This window comes from Phacochoerus africanus, chromosome 2 (assembly GCF_016906955.1).
Source record: "Phacochoerus africanus isolate WHEZ1 chromosome 2, ROS_Pafr_v1, whole genome shotgun sequence".
Taxonomy (NCBI): domain Eukaryota; kingdom Metazoa; phylum Chordata; class Mammalia; order Artiodactyla; family Suidae; genus Phacochoerus; species Phacochoerus africanus.
This window is the reverse complement of record NC_062545.1, coordinates 155,416,798-155,437,355: the sequence shown is the minus strand read 5'-3', so window position 1 is coordinate 155,437,355 and position 20,558 is coordinate 155,416,798. Positions and strand designations below refer to the sequence as shown.

The following is a 20,558-nucleotide window of genomic DNA, read 5'->3' as shown; positions in this document are numbered from 1 at the left end:
GTAGAAATCTAGAGACTAAGGTACACAGGGAGTAAAGATGGGTCACAGGTAGAGATGGAAAGCCTGTTCTGACATTAAAAGGAATGTATTCTCAGAAGTCACTCCTTTAAGGAATTCTGACTTGTATCTCCTTTGTCTCAAGACTTTTAATGAGATGTTTAAGTCAATGTAATTTTCTTTCATTTCTTGTATTAGGAGTCTAGTTGGGGAGAAGGCATGTAAAAATAAAGATGATGAGATATTAAATGTATTATGATACAAGTTTATACCTACCTGACTCATCAGGGGAAACACAGAGATGATTATTTCTTAAATTATATCAATATGAACCTTGAATGAACCTTGATGAACACAATAATCTGAGTTCCCAATGTGACTCAGTGGGTTAAGAACACGATGTTGTCTCTGTGAGGATGCAGGTTCGATCCCTGGCCTTGCTCAATGGGTTAAGGATCCGGCATTGCCACAAGCTACAGTGTAGGTGGCGGATGCAGCTTGGATCTGGTGTTGCTGTGGCTGTGGTACAGGCCAGCAGCTGCAGCTCTGATTCAACCCCTAGCCCAGAAGATTCCATATGCCACAGGTTCAGCTTGAAAAAGAAATAAGATATCAAGAGGTAGAATAAAATAATTTAGTGCTTTTATTTATGAGGAAGTATTGATTCCATTTCTTAACTTCTACACTAAAGGTTATTCAAATGATCTGTTCACCATATATTCATTGGAGATATTTTCAAAGACTACAATTTAAAGTTTAAGTGAAGTTTAAAACTTAAGGTTTAAAATTTACTAACTCGGAACAATGACATTTAAAATTATAAAAATTTAAGTAACTACATTTGAAATTTTTCAATTTCTTAAATTTAAGTAGATTCATTTTTGACCCTGGCAATAAATTTTAATTTCTGTTTCTAAAAAAATTAAAAAGCTGTAGTTTACACATATGCCCACATCTTTTGTATTACCAATCAATATTCTCCCCCAGTATCTTAGAATGATATGTTTTGCACCATTTTACCAGGTGGCTTATTTTGATAGTGGCAATAAAAGACTAAAAGTTAAACTCTATCAGAGATCTGTCAACTAAAAAATCTAGACACAATTTCAACACAATAAGGACAGCCAATTCAGTTCTTCAAAATGTGTTAGTGTGTATTTCATATAGCCATCAACTTATTTAGTGAATTTTTAAATGACGAGGTAAACACATATAAAGATAGGTAGAAGGGTAGGTAGGTAGAGAGATAAATAGATAGATAGATAGATAATGAGAACAAATGTAATTCATGAGTTAATGTTTATTATTTTTAAAACATTGTCTAGGAGTTCCCATCGTGGCTCAGCAGAAACAAATCTGACTAGTTCCATGAGGATGCAGGTTCGATCCCTGGCCTCGCTCAGTTGGTTAAGAATCCAGCATTACTGTGAGCTGTGGTGTAGGTTGCAGACATGGCTCAGATCTGGCTTTGCTGTGGCTGTGGCATAGGCTGGCGGCTATGACTCTGATTCAGCCTCTAGCCTGAGAACCTCCATATGCCATAGGTGCGGCCCTAAGAAGACCAAATATATATTTATATATTTTTATGTGTGTCTAGAAGCTACCACAGAGCCTGGCCATGATATGCCATATAAAAAAAGTCAGTGAATGAATAAATACAACCAAAGAAGAAAAGGCAATATAACCAATATAATCTTAATTTTTGTTCTATTTTGGCTATAATTTAAACACTTTCTTTTGTAATCACTTGAGACTCTGAAAGTATCTCACAAAATTAAAAAATTACCTTAATTAACAGTAGAGCAAAAGGAGAATAAAATGTGATTTTTAAACCCTGATTACATGCTCTTTTGCTCTAGGAGACTGTAAAGATCTCATTTTTAGGTTCCTCTCAAAATTATAAGGAGAAGCAAAACTCTTCTTTTCCAATTCAGTGACTAAATATTAGTAACTTGCAAGTTAAGCTAAAAACTTTCCAACCATAACTTGGCAAATTCACTTTAAAAAGCAAGTATAATTTCTAAATGACAGAATTTAAACTTTCGCTTGACTTGCTTTGTCATTAGCTCTTCCTAGAAATATAGGTTTGAGTTGTTTCATATGATATACACAGAGCCTCCCTCAAACAATATTAAAATAGACCAAGTGTGTATCAGCCGTGAGCCTGAGAACATATTAGCTCCTTATTTCCATTTCTACTCTTTGGTCTGTTCCATTCTGAGAATAAGCTAATACCATGGGATCTTCAAAAAAAAAAGTTTCTTTTTTTTGTATTATATTTTGCTCTATTTTTTGCTATCTGAAACTACAAATTCAATAGCTATTAGATAGCCACCATAATGATAATTTTTAAGTCATTTCAGTTAACAAACATTTATGGAGTGCATAACATGCTTTTTGTGGTTGACACCTGGGGGTTAAGCATGTTAAAACTCCTAATCCTCAAGGAGTGTGCAAAGTTTTTTATAATAAAGCCACTGGATACATATGAAATTAGCTGCAAACCTTTTAAAATGTTTTTCCCTACTAAACCTTTATCAACACAATGTAACAGTATAATGAGGATGATAATGTTAATAATTTATGAACACGTTTCAAGGTAATTAAATAGCAACTAAAACATTATGACCATCCTTGCCTCATGGAGTTTTCAATTTTCAATTTTTGAGACACGAAAAGAAGATAAGTAGAAGAGCATCTTATCTGCATTTCTTTTCAAAGATTTGCTGGAGCCAGAACTCAGATTGATTCTAGGAGACTCAACTGGCTTTTTCACTGAGGTGAAAAACCAAAAGAATGTTTCAAAGTAAATTGATAGAATGATATGAAAATTGTGTGAAATGGAGATATTTTAATTAATGTGATGATGGGTTCATCATCATTAAGTACACATATGGAGAAATGGTAGACTTTGGGAAGAAGTATGTACCCTATAGGTCATTTATATCAACTCTTTCATTAAAACTCAGTTTTATAAAGGATCGAATTGACATTTCAAGCTAATTTGCAGGAAAGTCTGGACTGAAATCAAGATCTCCTTGTAGGATAAGATTTCTCAACTTGCTTGAGGAAAGCATGGTAACCCCAAATTACCAACAAGGGAAATAACCAGTAACAGCCACCATATGCATTAAATGTTTAAGGACATACAATATAGTCCAGTCAGAAGGCAGAGAGGATGGCAGACATTCCATTCTATCTTCCTCCTTGTAAAAGGCTTGATGTGAAATTGAGAGTCCAGGATTTGTTTGAGTCCAGTTCAACCGTTTGATTTTCACATTATCATGCTCCATCATAAGTGACCAGATATAGTTCCCAGTGCTATATATACAGCAGGATCTCATTGCTTATCCGTTCCAAAGGCAATAGTTTGCATCTAATAACCCCAAATTCCCAGTCCATCTGACTCCTTCCCCCTCCCCCTTGGCAACAAGAAGTCTGTTCTCCGTGTCCATGATTTTCTTTTCTCACGAAATGTTCATTTGCACCATATATTAGATTCCAGATGTAAGTGATATATCATTTTGCTTGTAATTTCTTATCACAGATCAACATCTGACTCACCAAAGCTTTAGTGAGAAACTTCAACTTTTTCATAGGTGCTAAAAAAAAGTAAAATGCTAGCATAGTTAAGTGACTATAAAGATTAAACTGTTAACTGGTTTTAACTGCTCTGCAGAAGAGCTGTGCTTTTAAGAATTTCATTACTTTCTATAATTAAACATTAAATTTTAAATAATGAGTGGAAACACCAATGGGCTTTCAGTAAAGTGCTCCTGCTTTACAGCATTGCTGAGAGTTTAAAATTTCTGTGTGTATGGATGGTAAATATTTGGTCACTAAATATGCAAATAAAAGTGCAAAACTGTGGGAATGAAATTATACAGCTGTGAAGATGGACAAAATTGCCAAAGGGCTACAAATTCATCTGTAGCAAAATTTTATCTTAAGACCCAGAGAGAATTATTTTAAAGTATCCATTTTCACTACTTAAAGTACTTTTTCTTAACTTCTCACTTGGTAAATTTCTTTTGCTTGTCATGGGGAAAAATGGCTGGAATGCTGAAGCCACTCTTTCATAAAGAGCTAAGTTTGAGGCTTAAGGACAAGAAAAGGAGGGAAGTAGTCTAGTGACCACATGCTAGGTACTTTTTCTCAGATGAAATTGCCTCCACAGCACAATTGTTTAGGGTTGTTTCTCCCCTTGAAGGGAACTTTGAGAGTCATGCCTGGTAGAGTTCCTCATTTGGAATTTAGTTTCCTGGGAACACATACATTCACAGTGAACTCTAGTTTATTTCTTATTTATTAGAACATAGTGAAGAAAAGACTGGCAGTACTGTTATTTCAAAGGATTCTGGAAGGGAGTGGTGAGGTGGGATAAAGAAAGAGTGTGTATGCTCTCAGCCACAGCAACATGGGATCAGAGCCGTATCTGCTACCTACACCACAGCTCATCGCAACGCTGAATCCCCAACCCACTGACCCAGGGATCAAACCTGCATCCTCATGGGTACTAGTTGGATTCATTTCAACTGCTCCATAGTGGGAACGCCTATATTCTTATTACATCAAAATATATTAACAACCTACCATCTGCTGGCCATCTTGGGTGGAAGAGTCTCTAAGGCTATCTTCAGCTCACTGATTCTCTAGAAAGACTTGAAAGATTCAGAAAAAAAAAAAAAAACCATTATACCCTCAGTTCGGTTTTAGTATCGCAAAAGTTACATGTTATAGTCAGCAAGGGAAAAAGACACAAGGATGAAGACAAAGAAGGACCAGGCAGGAGCCTCCAGGGCCCCCTCCTGTGCACTCACATGGGCACTAGCTTAATTCTCCCAGTAATGACGTATGACAGGTGTGAGATGTCGCCAACCCTGGAAGCTCCTCTGAGCCTCAGCATCTGAGGTTGTGGTTGAGAGTCAGTTAGACAGGCCTGCAGTGTCCTCAGGATCCAGGAACAACCCCAGCCACTCAGACTCCAGCCTTCACCAAAGCAAAACAGGCATTCTCGATAGATGATATTGTCAGGATAAACTTTCCTAGTCAGACTTTTACAGCATGGCTCAAGGCCTTGGACACACAAAACACTCTTACCAGGCTAAATACTTCAAAGGCTCAGAGGTTACGTTTCAGAAACCACCCAAGGCACCAGCGCCAGAACAGGCCTTTCTTCAGAGTATGTAGAGTTTGAGCAACTCAGGCCTGCTGAATTAATCCTTTCCTGCCCACTGTCATATGCATCATTTCATTTGATTAAAAAAATAATAAAGACAATCTTGTGACAAAGTCTTCTTACCTCCATTTTGTACATGAGGAGTAAATAGGTAAAATAACTTTCTTAGGTCAATGCCCCATGGCCTTCCTCTCTGGTCTATACATCTCCCTGCTGGCCAAAGTAAGTGTGCTGTTCTTTGAACAATGCTTATCTTCCCCACTACTTGAAGAACCTCAGAGGCATTGACCATGTATATTTTTCCCTCCTCTTCATTCCCAGGCTCAAGATAGTTCCTCTGGCTTATAGTACTTGATATGTGTGATAAATGAATAGAACAGGCTATAACATGATGGTTGCAATTTGTGCCCTTAATCTTTTGAGTCCTATACTATTATAATGTACCTTATATCACAATGTCAAAAATAAATAAATAAATAAATAAATAAATAAACCAACAAACCTAGAAATAAGTGTGTCAGTCCAGCTTAGTTCTTAAAATTTTTCTGAGGCCCTAGGCTATTCCTTAAATCTGAAAGGGACCATAGAGATTCTATTCTTTAAAAATTTTTTGCTGCGCTCATGGCATACAGAAGTTCCTGGGCCAGGGATTAAACTTGCGCCACAGCAATGACAGTGCCAGATCCGTAACCACTAGGCCTCCAGGGAACTCCTTAACATTTTATTATAGAAAAGAAGAAGTATTAATTTTGTGAAAATATCTTGTTAAGTATAAAGAGAAATAACATTTGCAATTTCTCTGCATTTCAACAGAATTCTAGTTTGGAGTCAGGACAAATATATATTGTCTGCATTTTCACTTATTCTTCAAATCAGTGCAGTTGAGGCATGTGCATATTAGTGATGAGAGGGTTGGGATATTTAAATGTAACTAGCACCTCGATCTTGGCTGTTCCCAAATTAAGGAAAGGACTCTTTTAGAGTTTTGTCCCTTTTTTTTTTTTCATATTTCTTCCTTTCTAACCTTTAGTTTAATATGTCACAGTCTTCAGATGCACAAATATGGCTTCCAGTTTGTCCTCCTATGGGTCCTAAGCATCATCTCCAAGTCCCTTGAAAGAAATAGTGACCTGTGGAAAGAGTTCTATAGGCCAGTACTTAAAGGATAATGTGCCTATGAATCACATGCGGATAGTGTGGAATGCAGGTACTGATTCAGCACCTTGGATAGCTCCCAGTGAAGTAGCTGCTCTTCTGTGGACCAAGCTGAGGAATGAGGCATGAGACATCAAAATTACTTTAATCCCTCCTCTTATCATCTTTTCTAGCACTGGCTTGCTACAACAAAACCGTTTAGACATATAAGAAGTAAATCTTCAGATGTGTTCCCTACCAGCCCCAAGAGAGCATATTTTAAGTAATAACTAGGAGGAATCTAAACTGTTTATTCCAATGCTGCTGACAAAAGTCATAAATCTGAGTCAATTGTACTGAAGAAGTTTGACTTCATCTTGGCTTTAAGTACCTATATTGAGGAAAGAGCATCTTCTACCTAAAAGTTCTTTGCTTTTTATGCTAGCATTTTAATTCCTGGTTTTTTGATCAATGGATGAAATTTATAGTAGTTTTTATTCAGAGGCTGGGAAAAAACCTTCTGTAAGCTTTCAGACTCCCTCCCTGGGCAGAATTCAGTCTTACTTTACATCTCAGTGATTGAGTATGAAATAACAATGTATGTCTTTGTTACCTCATTTCCGAAGGCTAATAAGCAGTGTTTTTCTGATGACAATGAAAAAACTCAAGTTCAAACAAGATGGGCTCACTGCTTATCAGTTGTTTGCCTGCTCCTGCTGTTGGATTTCTTCACTCCTCTGAATCAACAAAGAAAGCTCATTTGCTTCACTTTGTGAAAACTCTTCACTTTTCCCCCGGACTTTCCATTTCACGCTGTGTGAATTTTATTAAGATCTCTTTCACAGAAGCTAAGTGCTGGCTCTGTGGGGCCCTGGGGGATGGCAGTGGCAGCCTCTGTAATTTCTGAAACCTCTTGAGACATCTCTTTTCTACTGAAACTCCTTGGAGAATCATAGAGAAGAATCTAAAATCTTTTTTGGTGCTGGAAGACAAAGGTTGCCTTCATGAGCATTTTGTGCAAATCTTTTGATGTTATAACCTAAAAATGATAACACAGCAGTAGCAGTCCAGTTAATGTCCAATGTCTGAGTAGGAATATCATATTGATATTTGGTGGGTGTTTCTGAAGGTCTCCAGTTATTTTTAAAAGCTGCCTTAAAGTGTTAATTTAAATTTTTAACTTTAGAATTGGTCTTTGCCAATAAAACCTACCCATAATCTTGTTGCCTAAGAAATTATCAGTGGTTTCATTCCAAGTTTAAAAATATGTTTTAAAAGCTAATTATAGTTAAATAATTGAAAAGATATTTGTATTCTGATTTCTTCTCTTGAATTTACATTATAAGAATTTTAATGTTATATGCACTCAGAAATGACATAGTAATAACTATATAATAGTCCATTAGATAAAAATACTATATTTAAGCCAACCATTTCTCTATAGTGGATATTCAGATTAGTTCCATACTTTATGATAAAAACAACAATAACTAATATTTTGATCACTTAATATGTACTAAGTGATATTATAAATGTCATGTGTATGAAGTCTCTTAACTGTCATAAGGATCTTATAAGATAGGTACTGTTATTTTTCCTATTAGAAATGTGGAAAGGAAGTAAAGGCAAGTTAGTCAACTTGCTCAAGGTCATACTGCTGTTAAGTGGCAAAGTCAAAGTTCAAACCAAACATTATCATATCCAAACAGAGTCTCTTCTCTGCCATGATGTTTCCTAGGGTATAAGACTCCTTACCTAAGGATTCCTCAGTTTAACTAAAAGTTTCAGCCTATATATGCAAATCCTTAAGCTAAAAAAAAAAAAAAAAAGTCTTCTCTTGAAATGAGTATAAAATTGCAAAGTTTTTCTTTTCTTTCTTTTTTGTCTTTTTTTTTTTTTGGCTTTTTAGGGCCACACCCACGGCATATGGAGGTTCCCAGGCTAGGGGTCCAATTGGAGCTATAGCAGCCAGCCTACACCACGGCCACAGCAATGCCAGATCCAAGCTATGTCTGCAACCTACACCACAGCTCATGGAAATGCCAGATCCCTAAGCCACTGATCGAGACCAGGGATCGAACCTGCAACATCATGGTTCCTAGTCGGATTTGTTTTTGTCATGCCAGGGCAGGACTCCGCAAAGTTTTTCTTAAGTTCTTAACATTTCAAGAGCTAAGTAGTAGGAGATGGTGCTGGGAGATCAATGTAAAGATTCTTAAAACAACTATTTGCTTTTATTTTTCAATATTAGTAAGACATGCACTGTAATAACTGAAGTCACTTTTGTCTATTCCTTTATCCTGTTGTGAACACTATCTTTAAAAATCCAAATGTTCATAGATTTTTACCCTCAGTTTCATTCTTGTGCCCCAATTAAAAACTTTCTGGTTGGTTTGGCTGAGGATGAATCCGCTTCACTCACTCCCATGAAAGTCAAGGCAGAGGGGATTACAGGGCGAGAGCATTTTTTATGTGGAAAACTGTTACGCGCTTGAACACCTGAAGACCCATCTCTTTCCTATCTCTGTTCTCACAGAATGTGTGACACAGGAGAAGGACTATTCACTTTTCAAACAAGGGAAGGAGAAATGATCTATCAGAAGGTCCATTCTGCGACTCTGGCCATAGCTGAGCAACATGAAAGATTAATGCTAGAAATGGAGCAGAAGGCCCGGGTAAGGCTCCTTCCTTGGTAACTTAATAGCTTGGAAATGAATGTCACTGAGGTGTGATGCACATCGTGAATGTGTGGGTTCATTCATGACAGTGCCCTAGTCCAGCCCCCATGCTGGCCCTGAGAGCCATCCTCCCAGTTACTAAACCTCATTGCTCTAATATGCTATTCATCATGTGACAAAAGAGGCTTTTTGTGGTCACTACAGGGACCTATACTTCGTGAATCTACCTATGACCTGTTACCACAGTTACCCAAAGGAACAGGGGGTGTGCACATAGAGTGAAATAAGAAGCAGTGCTCTCTGCATATCTCCACATAGAGTTGGACAATCAGAAATGCAAATGTGGACCCAAAAATAATAGGGAAAATTAGGTTTCTATCAGAAAGGATTCCACTTTTCCTTTTGTCTTTATATTTATCCTAGATCCTCTGACTTCTAACTACTTCCGTATGTGTTTCAGAGTCAATAATAAAACATTTGCAGAAGGAGCTTATACTATTTACCATCTGTCTATTATCCTGTCTTGTAACTGTGCTACAGTTTGGGGGTAAAGCTAAGAAATAATTTAGTAAAGAATCTGAAACAGCCAATTTTATAAGTAGCTAAAAAAATTATAAGCTTTACAATTAACTTCTTTAAAAAGCAAACCATGGAATTATTATTGACTATAATCTTAAGAGGTCAATATTCTCTTTATTCAGAATTTATAAGTTTGCTTTATATTTCATCTGTGAGAGAAACAGGTAGAGCTTTGGGAAATAGGTGGGTCTCTAACCAGAAAAACATTCATAAGAAGTAGTATAACAAATGATTTTACATTATTCTTAATAACATTTCAAATTTTGTGAATACTACATACACATTTTTCCACTATCTAGGGTGTGGTTTAAAGAACCTTCCTAATGTGTAAGTGTGACAAGTACAAATCAGACTTACATTTGGCCTTCAATGGGGGTGAAAGAGTAGCTTGAACATATTATTAATATGAGACGGCGACATTAAAGAAGCATCAATGGGAAGTTGGTACGATTTAGTCTTCTAGAAAGATTTGGGTGAAATTTAAATTATTATAGCAATTATCTGATTAATATGACATTTTTCTAGTGATTTAAATCAGGTGAAAAACTGTAACTACCAGACTTCAAATTATTTTAGAATCTTGCAATTCCTTATCAGTCCATATGTACATTTTGGCTGATGTTCATTTTCAGCCAAAATTAACAACTGTGATGTCACTTGCTATTCGTTAACAGTTGCAGTTCTTCTCTGCAAATAGTTGTTCTGAACAGGCAAAATGCTCTTAAGTAGATTACTTAAATTGTATTTTCTTGAAGCAAATTCCAGGAGTTCTTTCATGAAACCATAGTTGTTTGCCATAAAGGAGAGTACTCAGTTAGTGTCCTAGGTTTCCATCCCAATTCTATCACTTACTGGCTATACAATCTTGAACAAGTCATGTTACCACTAAATGTCTCATTTTCCTCCATTGGTAAAGTGGGGACATAATATCTCTACATATTTGATTATAATGAGGTATCTGTACATTAATACATATAAAGTGCTGAGAATAGACCTTGCACATAGAAAATGCCATAAAAGCTTCATAATTATGACGGTGACATAAAATAATTATAAGACCTGCAATGTTTGTGAAGACACTAAATTTTTATTCCCAACTGTAGCTAAATATCTTCCAGTCCCTTTTAAGTATATCTATCAATCTTGTTCCCAAAAATGTTGCAAAATAAAATTTAATTTACATTTGCTGTTGATGCAGTTGTAAGTTTATCTTATCCTATGCTGCTGAGAAGAAAGCCCAGGGGAGTGGAGTGAATTGCTATGAAAGTGTTAGAGATGGTAGGTTCACCCACTTAGGTCTAAGGAAACCTAAAGCCAGGATTTGGGTACACCATGGATCTGGGTGCTCCAAGATGGGAAGGAAAAGGATGTAGGTGTTTAAATAGCATGCTCAGATTGTCAGGGCTAGGACTTTGAAAACTATGTTGAATAACAGAAGTGAGAGTAGACACTCTTGTTTTGTTCCTGATCTTAGTGAAAATGCTTTCAGCTTTTCATTGTTGAGAATGATGTTAGCTGTGGGTTTGTCATATATGGTCTTTATTATGTTGAGGTAGATTCCCTCTGTGCCCATTCTCTGGAGAGTTTTTATCAGAAACAGATGTTGAATTTTGTCAAAAGTTTTTCTGCACTTATTTAGATGATCATTGGTTTGTAATCTTCAGTTTGTTAATGTGGTGTATCACACTGATTGATTTGTGGATATTAAAGAATCCTTGCATCCCTGGGTTAAATCCCTCTTGATCATGGTGTATGATTCTTCTAACATATTGTTGGATTCGATTTGCTAATATTTTGGTGAGGATTTTTGCATCAATGTTCATCAGTGATTTTGGCATATAATTTTCTTTTTTTGTGGTACCATTGTCTGGTTTTGGTATGAAAATGATGATGGCCTCATAGAATGAGTGTGGGAGTGTTGCTTCCTCTGCAGTTTTTTGGAAGAATTTCAGTAGAATAGATATTATCTCTTTTCTGAATGTGATATAATTTGCCTGTGAAGTCATTGGGTCCTGGCATTTTTTTTTAAATTTTTTTTGTCTTTTTGCTATTTCTTGGGCCGCTCCTGCGGCATATGGAGGTTCCCAGGCTAGGGGTCAAATCAGAGCTGTAGCTGCCGGCCTACGCCAGAGCCAAAGCAACGCTGGATCTGAGCCGCGTCTGCGATCTCGTCTGCGATCTACACCACAGTTCGCGGCAATGCCGGATCGTTAACCCACTGAGCAAGGGCAGGGACCAAACCCGTAACCTCATGGTTCCTAGTCGGATTCGTTAACCACTGCGCCACGACGGGAACTCCGGGTCCTGGCATTTGTATCTTGGAAGTTCTTAAATCATAGTTTCAGTTTCAGTACCTGTGATTGATCTATTCATATTTTCTATTTCTTCCTGATTCAGACTTGGAACATTGTACCTTTGTAGTAATTTGTCCATTTCCTCTAGGTTGTTTGATTGGCATATAGTTGCTTATAGTACTCTCTTAGAGAGGAAAAATAACTAAAAGGAATCCAAATTTGAAAAGAAGTAAAACTATCACTGTTTGCAGATGACAGGATACTATACATAGAAAATCCTAAAGATACTACCAGAAAACTATTAGAGCTCATGAACGGATCTGGTAAAGTTGCAAGATACAAAATTAATGCACAGAAACCTATTGTATTTCTATGTAATAATACTTAAAGATCAGAAATAAAAATTAGGAAACAATCATATTTACCATCACATCAAAAAGAGTACCTACCTAATGAGACAAAAGACCTGTACTCTGAAAACTATAAGACACTGATGAAGGAAATCAAAGATGACACACCACACAAAAACTGCTTGAACTGATAAACAAATTCATCAAAATAGTAGGATACAAGATTAACATTAATAAATCCGTTGCATTTCTGTGTACTAACAATGAAATATTAGAAAAGGAATATAAAAATACAATACCTTTTAAAATCACACCCCAAAAAATTAAATACCTGGGAATAAACCTGACCAAGGAGGTGAAAGATTTATATGCTGAGAACTATAAAACATTAATCAAGGAAATTATAGAGGATACAAAGAAATGGAAAGATATTCCATGCTCCTGGGCTGGAAAAATTAATGTCCTAAAATTGTCCATACTACCTAAAGCAATTTACAGATTCAGTGAAATCCCTATCCAATTACCCATGACATTCTTCACAGAACTAGAACAAACAATCCAAAAATTTATATGGAACCACAAAAGACCCAGCATTACTAAATCAATTCTGAGTAACAAAAACCAAGCAGGACACATAACTCTCCCAGACCTCAAGCAATATTACAAAGCCACAGTCATCAAGATAGTGTGGTACCTGTACCAAAACAGACATACAGTCCAATGGAACAGAATAGAGAGCCCCAAAATAAACCCAGACACTTATAATCAGTTAATGTTTGACCAAGAAAGCAAAAATATAAATGGGGAAGTCTTTTCAGCAAGTGTTGCTGGGAAAACTGGATAGCTGCGTAGAAATCAGTGAAAATGGAACACACCTTCACACCATGCACAAAAATAAACTCAAAATGGCTTAAAAACTTAAACATAAGACAAGACACCATGAAACTCCTAGAAGAGAACATAGGCAAAACATTCGAGCAGACTTTGCCCAGCCACAGGAAATCTGCCTCCATCATGGGGCAGTCCTGCCAGTTCTGGCTGCCCTAGGGAAGTGCCCCTTTGTCTCCCAGTGGCCTGGCTAGCTGCTCCCACCCTCGGGAGGTGCTGCACTCCCACAGAGCATCTGCCCAGCACTGCCTGCCCCTTGGAAGGGCTCTGCAGCCCAGAAACACCAGAGCAAGCTCTGCCTGGCCACGAGAAGTCTGCCTCCATCATTAGGTGGTCCTGCCAGTTCCAACTTCCCTGGGGAAGTGCTTCCTTGTCTCCCAGCAGTCTGGCTAGCCACTCCCACCCTTGGGAGCCACTGCACTTGCATGGAGCAGCTGACCAGAACTGCCTGCCCCTGGAAGAGCTCTGTGGCCCCGAAACGCCAGAGCAAGCTCTGCCGAGCCATGGGAAGTCTGCATCCATCAAGGTGTAGACCTGCCAGTCCCAACTGCCCTCGGGAAGTCCTCCATTGCTTCGCCGTGACCCTGCTAGCCACACCCACACTCAGGAAATACCCCGCTGCCTCAAAGAAGACTGGCCAACACTGCCAGCCCTCAGGAAACACTCCACAGTACTGCCAGGGCAAACCCTGCTCAGCTATGAGGAGTACGCCTCCACCAAGAAAAAGAAAATAACAAGCAAGATGAAGAAGCTCAGAAACCACTCCAAGTTAAACCAATAGGAGAACTCACCTAAAGCAGTCAACAATGTAACAGAACTCTACAGTCTGACAGACGTGGAGTTCAAAAGGGAGATAGTGAAAATAATGAAGGAATTAAGAGAAGATATGGACAGTAATATCTCCCTCAGAAAGGAACTAGAAAATATAAGGAGGAGCCAAGAAAAACTGCAAAATTCATTTGCAGAGATACAAACTGAGCTAAGGGCAGTAAAACCAGAATAAATAATGCAGAAGAACGAATTAGTGATGTGGAAGATAGAGTAATGGAAATCACCCAAATGGAACAGCAGACAGAAAACCAAATGAAAAAAACATGAAATCAATATAAGAGACCTATGGTGTTGCTGGAGGCCAGCTCCGTCGGCCAGGGAGTGTACACATTTTCCCCAAAGGAGAGGGATGGACGTCGGCTTTTGCAACAGAGATAGCCTCTTTGTCCCTTCTTTCAGGGCGCTGGACTGCTCAAATTTTATTGGCATAAGTGGTTGATTATATAGACAGTTTTTTCACTACAGATTACATCATAGTGTTAAAAGTACATTGGTTAACTTTTACATGGTACAGCAGCTATACATCATGTTCTAAGATCTTTGTTTTAACTGCATTTAGTGAGTACAATTTAAGGGCAGTTAGGTACAATACATCATGTGGAAAGGAGGAGACTCAGTACAAATCATCCCATGGCCAGCAAGTCTCCACAAGTTGAAGAGGTCATGGACACAAGAATTGGGCATTCACAAATCTTGTTTTTTAGACTGGTGCTTATCTTTAAAGTGTTATGACAAGGAGACAGTGTAAGAAAATATAACTAGCTATCACTTAAAAGCTTCTATAACTCATAGCTAGTTGTCTTTTGGTCAAGAATAATATATGTCTAACTTCTATGAACCTCATTAAAATCCTAACTCTAAAGTTTACTATATAACTAGTTAATAGATAAACACTATATATTAATTAAGCTGGATATGAGTAGGGAAAAGTCCTTCAGGATGAAATTTTTATTATGTTATTGCTGCAATTTTGTTAAATTACCAATCACCACACGAAAACAAGAATGGAAAAGAAGAATAATAAGCAAGTAATCAGGAAAGACTGAGGAGAACTAAATAACAAATAAAACAAGAAAGACTAGGTCACCTAAGAAGCAATCCATGTTCTCCAACACAAACATGGAAATTGTTTTCCCAGGAAAGCCCCAATTCTTCCCCATCAACATCAAAATGAGAGCTGTGTAACTTGAGGCCTGCCCTCAGCTTGTACCATACAGGCAGGCTTTTTAGCCTGACCAGAAGCCCACCTTCGGCATGCACCATTCAGGCAGGTTCTTTATCATGACCAGAAGCCCACCTTTGGCTTGCACCATTCAGGTGAGCTTTTATCCTGTCCAGAGGCCCACCTTCGGCATGTACCATTCAGGTGAGCTCCCTTCCTTGGTTAGGAACTTGCCTTCAGGTTTTTCTGCCATCAGTCAAGGCCTTTTTTTTGAGTCCTTGCATTTTCTCGGCTCCCCGCACTATGGGATAATATAAAGCAGGCCAATCTATGCATAATAGGAGTTTCAGAAGGAGTAGAAAAAGATAAGGGGATGGAAAATATATTTGAAGAAATTATTGCTGGAAACTTCCCAAATCTAAAGGATACTGAGTTCAAGATACAGGAAGCACAGAGGGCCCCAAACAAGTTGAACCCAAATAGACCCACACCAAGACACATTATAATAAAAATGGCAAAAGTTAATGATAAAGAGAGGATCCTAAAGGCAGCAAGAGAAAAGCAAAATGTTACTTTTAACAGAACCCCAATAAGGCTATCAGCTGATTTCTCTACAGGCCAGGAGGGAATGGCAAGCAATATTTAAAGCACTGAAAGGAAAAAATATGAAACCTAGAAAACTCTATCCTGCAAGAATATCATTTAAAATAGAAGGGGAAATGAAATTTTTTTCCAACAAACAAAAGCTAAGAGTACAGCAATACAAAACCCCTTCAAAAAGAAATATTGGAAGGGCGTCTCTAAATAAAAAACAAAAAAACAAATAGAAAAAGAGAGAGAGGAAGAACTAGGATGGAGGAAACCACAATCAGAGAGCAGTCACTCAAAAAAGCCAGCATATAGATCTAATCATGAACATGTTTAAAACAAAATAAAATTAAAAAGAAAAAAAGAGACATCAAAATCATAAAATGTGGGCAAGGGAAGTAAGGAAATTAATAGTTTTTTTTTTAATTTTAGTATAGTAATGAAGTGTTTGAATCTACAGGACTATCAGTCTAAAATACACAATTATAGGAAGGGGTTAACATACTTAAAAAACAGGAAAACCAGAAATCAAAACCAAACATTACATTTGCAAAAAATGAAAATAAAAACACTCAAGCAGAAAATAATTGGAGATCATACAACCAAAAAAAAGAAAGGAAGAATGGAGAACCACAGAATCAACTGGAACAAGAGGTTTTAAATGCAATAAATAATCACCTGTCAATTATCACCTTAAATGTTAATAGACTGAAAGCTCCAATCAAAAGACACAGAGTGGCTGATTGGATAAAAAAGCAAAAATCTTCAACCTGCTGCCTATAAGAAACTCACCTTAGGACAAAGGACACGTATACATATATTGAAAGTGAAGGGGTGGGAAAAATATTTCATGCCAATCTTCATGACAGGAAAGCAGGAGTTGTAATACTCATATCAGACAAAATAAACTTTAAAAGGAAAGCCATAAAGAAAGACAAAGGACACTATTTAATGATTAAGGGATCCATCCAAGAAGAGGATATTACTATCAGCAACATATATGCCCCAAATATAAGAACACCCAGATACGTACAACAAATATTAACAGACATAAACGGAGAAATTGATGGGAATGCAATCATAGTAGGAGATTTTAATACTCCACTCACATCAATGGACAGATCCTCTAGACAGAAAACCAATAAAGCAACAGAGATCCTAAAGGAAAAAATAGAAAAGTTAGACGTAATTGACATCTTCAGGACACTACATCCAAAAAAAAATCAGAATACGCATTCTTCCCAAGTGTACATGGAACATTCTCAAGAATTGATCACATATTGGGGCACAAAGCTAATCTCAATAAATTTAGGAGCATAGACATTATCTCAAGTATCTTCTCTGACCACAATGGTATGAAACTAGAAATCAACCACAGGAAAAGAAATGAGAAAAAACCTACTGCATGGAGACTAAACAACGTGCTACTAAAAAACCAATGGGTCAATGAGGAAATCAAGAATGAAATTAAAAAATACATCAAGACAAATCCTAATGAAGGCACAACCCCTCAAAATAAATGGGATGCCGCAAAAGCGGTGCTCAGAGGGAAGTTCATAGCAATACAGGCCTTCCTCAAAAAAGAAGATCTCGAATTGACAACCCACCACCTAAATGAATTAGAAAAAGAAGTACAGGAGTTCCCGTCGTGGCACAGTGGTTAACGAATCCGACTAGGAACCATGAGGTTGCGGGTTCGGTCCCTGCCCTTGCTCAGTGGGTTAATGATCCGGTGTTGCCGTGAGCTGTGGTGTAGGTTGCAGACACGGCTCGGATCCCACGTTGCTGTGGCTCTGGTGTAGGCTGGTGGCTACAGCTCCGATTCAACCCCTAGCCTGGGAACCTCCATATGCCGCGGGAGCGGCCCAAGAAATAGCAACGACAACAAAAAAAAAAAAAAGAAAAAGAAAAAGAAGAACAAAAAAGACCTAAAGTCAGCAGAAAGAAGGAAATTATAAAGATCAAAGAGGAAATCAATAAAATAAAGATTCAAAAAACAATAGAGAAAATTAATAAAACCAACAGCTGGTTCTTTGAAAAGGTAAACAAAATTGACAAACTCCTGGCTAGACTCACTAAGAGGAGAGAAGGAACCCAAATAAACAAAATTAGAAATGAAAAAGGAGAAATCACAATGGATATTGCAGAAATACAAAAAACCATAAGAGAATACTATGAACAACTGTATGGCAACAAGTTTGACAATTTGGAAGAAATGGACAATTTTCTAGAATCTTACAGCCTGCCAAAACTGAATCAAGAAGAAACAGACCAACTGAACAGACCAATCACTAGAAATGAAATTGAATGTCATAAAAACACTCCCAACAAATAAAAGCCCAGGACCAGATGGCTTCACAGGCGAATTCTACCAAACATGCAAAGAGGATCTGATGCTCATCCTCCTTAAACTTTTTCAAAAGGTTGAGGAAGAAGGAACACCCCTAAAGACATTCTATGACACCACCATCACCCTAATTCCAAAACTAGACAAAGATACCATCACAAAAGAAAACTATCAGCCAATATCCTTGATGAATATAGATGCAAAAATACTCAACAAAATTTTAGCCAACCGAATCCAACAACGTATCAAAAAGATCGTACACCATGTCCAGATGGGGTTCATCCCAGGTTCATAAGGATGGGTTCAACATATAGAAATCAATCAACATCATACACTACATTAACAAAAGAAAAGTAAAAAGCCATATGATCATCTTAATAGATGCAGAAAAAGCATTTGACAAAGTCCAACATCCATTCATGATCAAAACTCTCACCAAAGTGGGTATAGAGGGAACATTCCTGAATATAATCAAAGCCATTTATGAGAAACCCACAGCAAATATAATACTTAGTGGAGAAAAACTGAAAGCCTTCTCACTCAAATCTGGAACAAGACAGGGATGCCCACTCTCATCACTGCTCTTCAACATCGTTTTGGAAGTCCTAGCCACACAATCAGACAAACAAAAGAAATAAAAGGCATCCAAATAGGAAGAAGAGAGATAAAACTGTCACTGTATGCAGATGACATGATACTATACATAGAAAACCCTAAGGACGCAACCCAAAAACTACTTGAACTGATTAACAAATTCAGCACAGTAGCAGGATATAAGATTAACATTCAGAAAGCAGTCTCATTTCTGTATACGAACAATGAAATATTAGAAAAGAAATACACAAATACTATACCTTTTAAAATTGCACACCAAAAAAATCAAGTACCTGGGAACACACCTGAACAAGGAGGTGAAGGACTTATATCCTGAGAACTATAAAACATTAATCAAGGAAATTAAAGAAGATGTAAAGAAATAGAAAGATATTCCATGCTCCTGGGTTGGAAAAATTAATATTGTAAAAATGGCAATACTACCCAAAGCAATCTACGGATTCAATGCAACCCCTATCAAATTACTCATGACATTTTTCACAGAACAAGAACAAACAATCCAAAAATTTATATGGAACCACAAAAGACCCAGTATTGCCAGAGCAATCTTGAAAAACAAATACCAAGCAGGAGGCATACCTCTCCCAGACTTCAAGCAATATTACAAAGCCACAGTCATCAAAACAGTGTGGTACCAGTATCAAAACAAACAGACAGACCAATGGAACAGAGTAGAGAACCCAGAAATAAACCCAGACACCTATGGTCAATTAATCTTTGACAAAGGAGGCAAGAGCATAAAATGGGAAAAAGAAAGTCTATTCAGCAAGAATGGCTGGGAAACCTGGACAGCTGCATGCAAAGCAATGAAACTAGAACACACCCTCATACCATGCACAAAAATAAACTCAAAATGGCTTAAAGACTTAAACATAAGACAAGACACCATCAAACTCCTGAAAGAAAACATAGGCAAAACATTCTCCAACGTCAACCTCATGAATATTTTCTCAGGTCATTCTCCCAAGGCAACAGAAATAAGAGCAAAAATAAACCAATGGGACCTCATCAAACTGAAAAGCTTTCACACAGCAAAGGAAACCAAAAAGAAAACAAAAAGACAACTTACAGAATGGGAGAAAATAGTTTCAAATGATGCAATGGACAAGGGCTTAATCTCTAGGATATACAAGCAACTTATACAATGCAAGAGCAAAAAAGCCAACAACCCAATGGAAAAATGGGCAAAAGACCTGAATAGACCGTTCTCCAAGGAAGATATACAGATGGCCAACAGGCACATGAAAAAATGTTCAACATCGCTGATTATAAGAGAAATGCAAATCAAAACTACCATGAGATATCACCTCACACCAGCCAGAATGGCCATCATTAATAAGTCCACCAACAACAAGTGCTGGAGGGGTTGTGGAGAAAAGGGAGCCCTCCTGTACTGTTGGTGGGAATGTAAGCTGGTACAGCCACTATGGAGAACAGTATGGAGGTACCTTAGAAATCTATACATAGAACTACCATATGACCCAGCAATCCCACTCTTGGGCATATATCCAGATGAAACTTTCCTTAAAAAAGACACATGTACCCACATGTTCATTGCAGCACTATTCACAATAGCCAAGACTTGGAAACAACCCAAATGTCCATCGACAGACAATTGGATTCGGAAGAGGTGGTATATATACACAATGGTATACTACTCAGCCATAAAAAAGAACGACATGCCATTTGCAGCAACATGGATGGAACTAGAGACTCTCATACTGAGTGAAATAAGTCAGAAAGAGAAAGACAAATACCACATGATATTACTTGTAACTGGAATCTAATATACAGCACAAATATTTCCACAGAAAAGAAAATCATGACTTGGAGAATAGACTTGTGTCTGCCCGGGGGGAGAGGGAAGGATTGGGAGGGATCAGGAGCTTGGGGTTAACGGATGCAAACTATTGCTT

General features: G+C 37.5%; 1 protein-coding gene across 1 annotated transcript in view; it reads left to right on the top strand.

Moving 5' to 3' along the window:
• The window catches only part of DOK6 (docking protein 6), a 377,419-nt gene that overhangs the window by 255,971 nt on the left and 100,890 nt on the right, over positions 1-20,558 (top strand). The window contains exon 6 of the mRNA XM_047766980.1: positions 8,847-8,985. Within this exon, the coding sequence (XP_047622936.1) occupies positions 8,847-8,985 (139 nt within the window). The remainder of the gene's footprint in view (positions 1-8,846; positions 8,986-20,558) is intronic.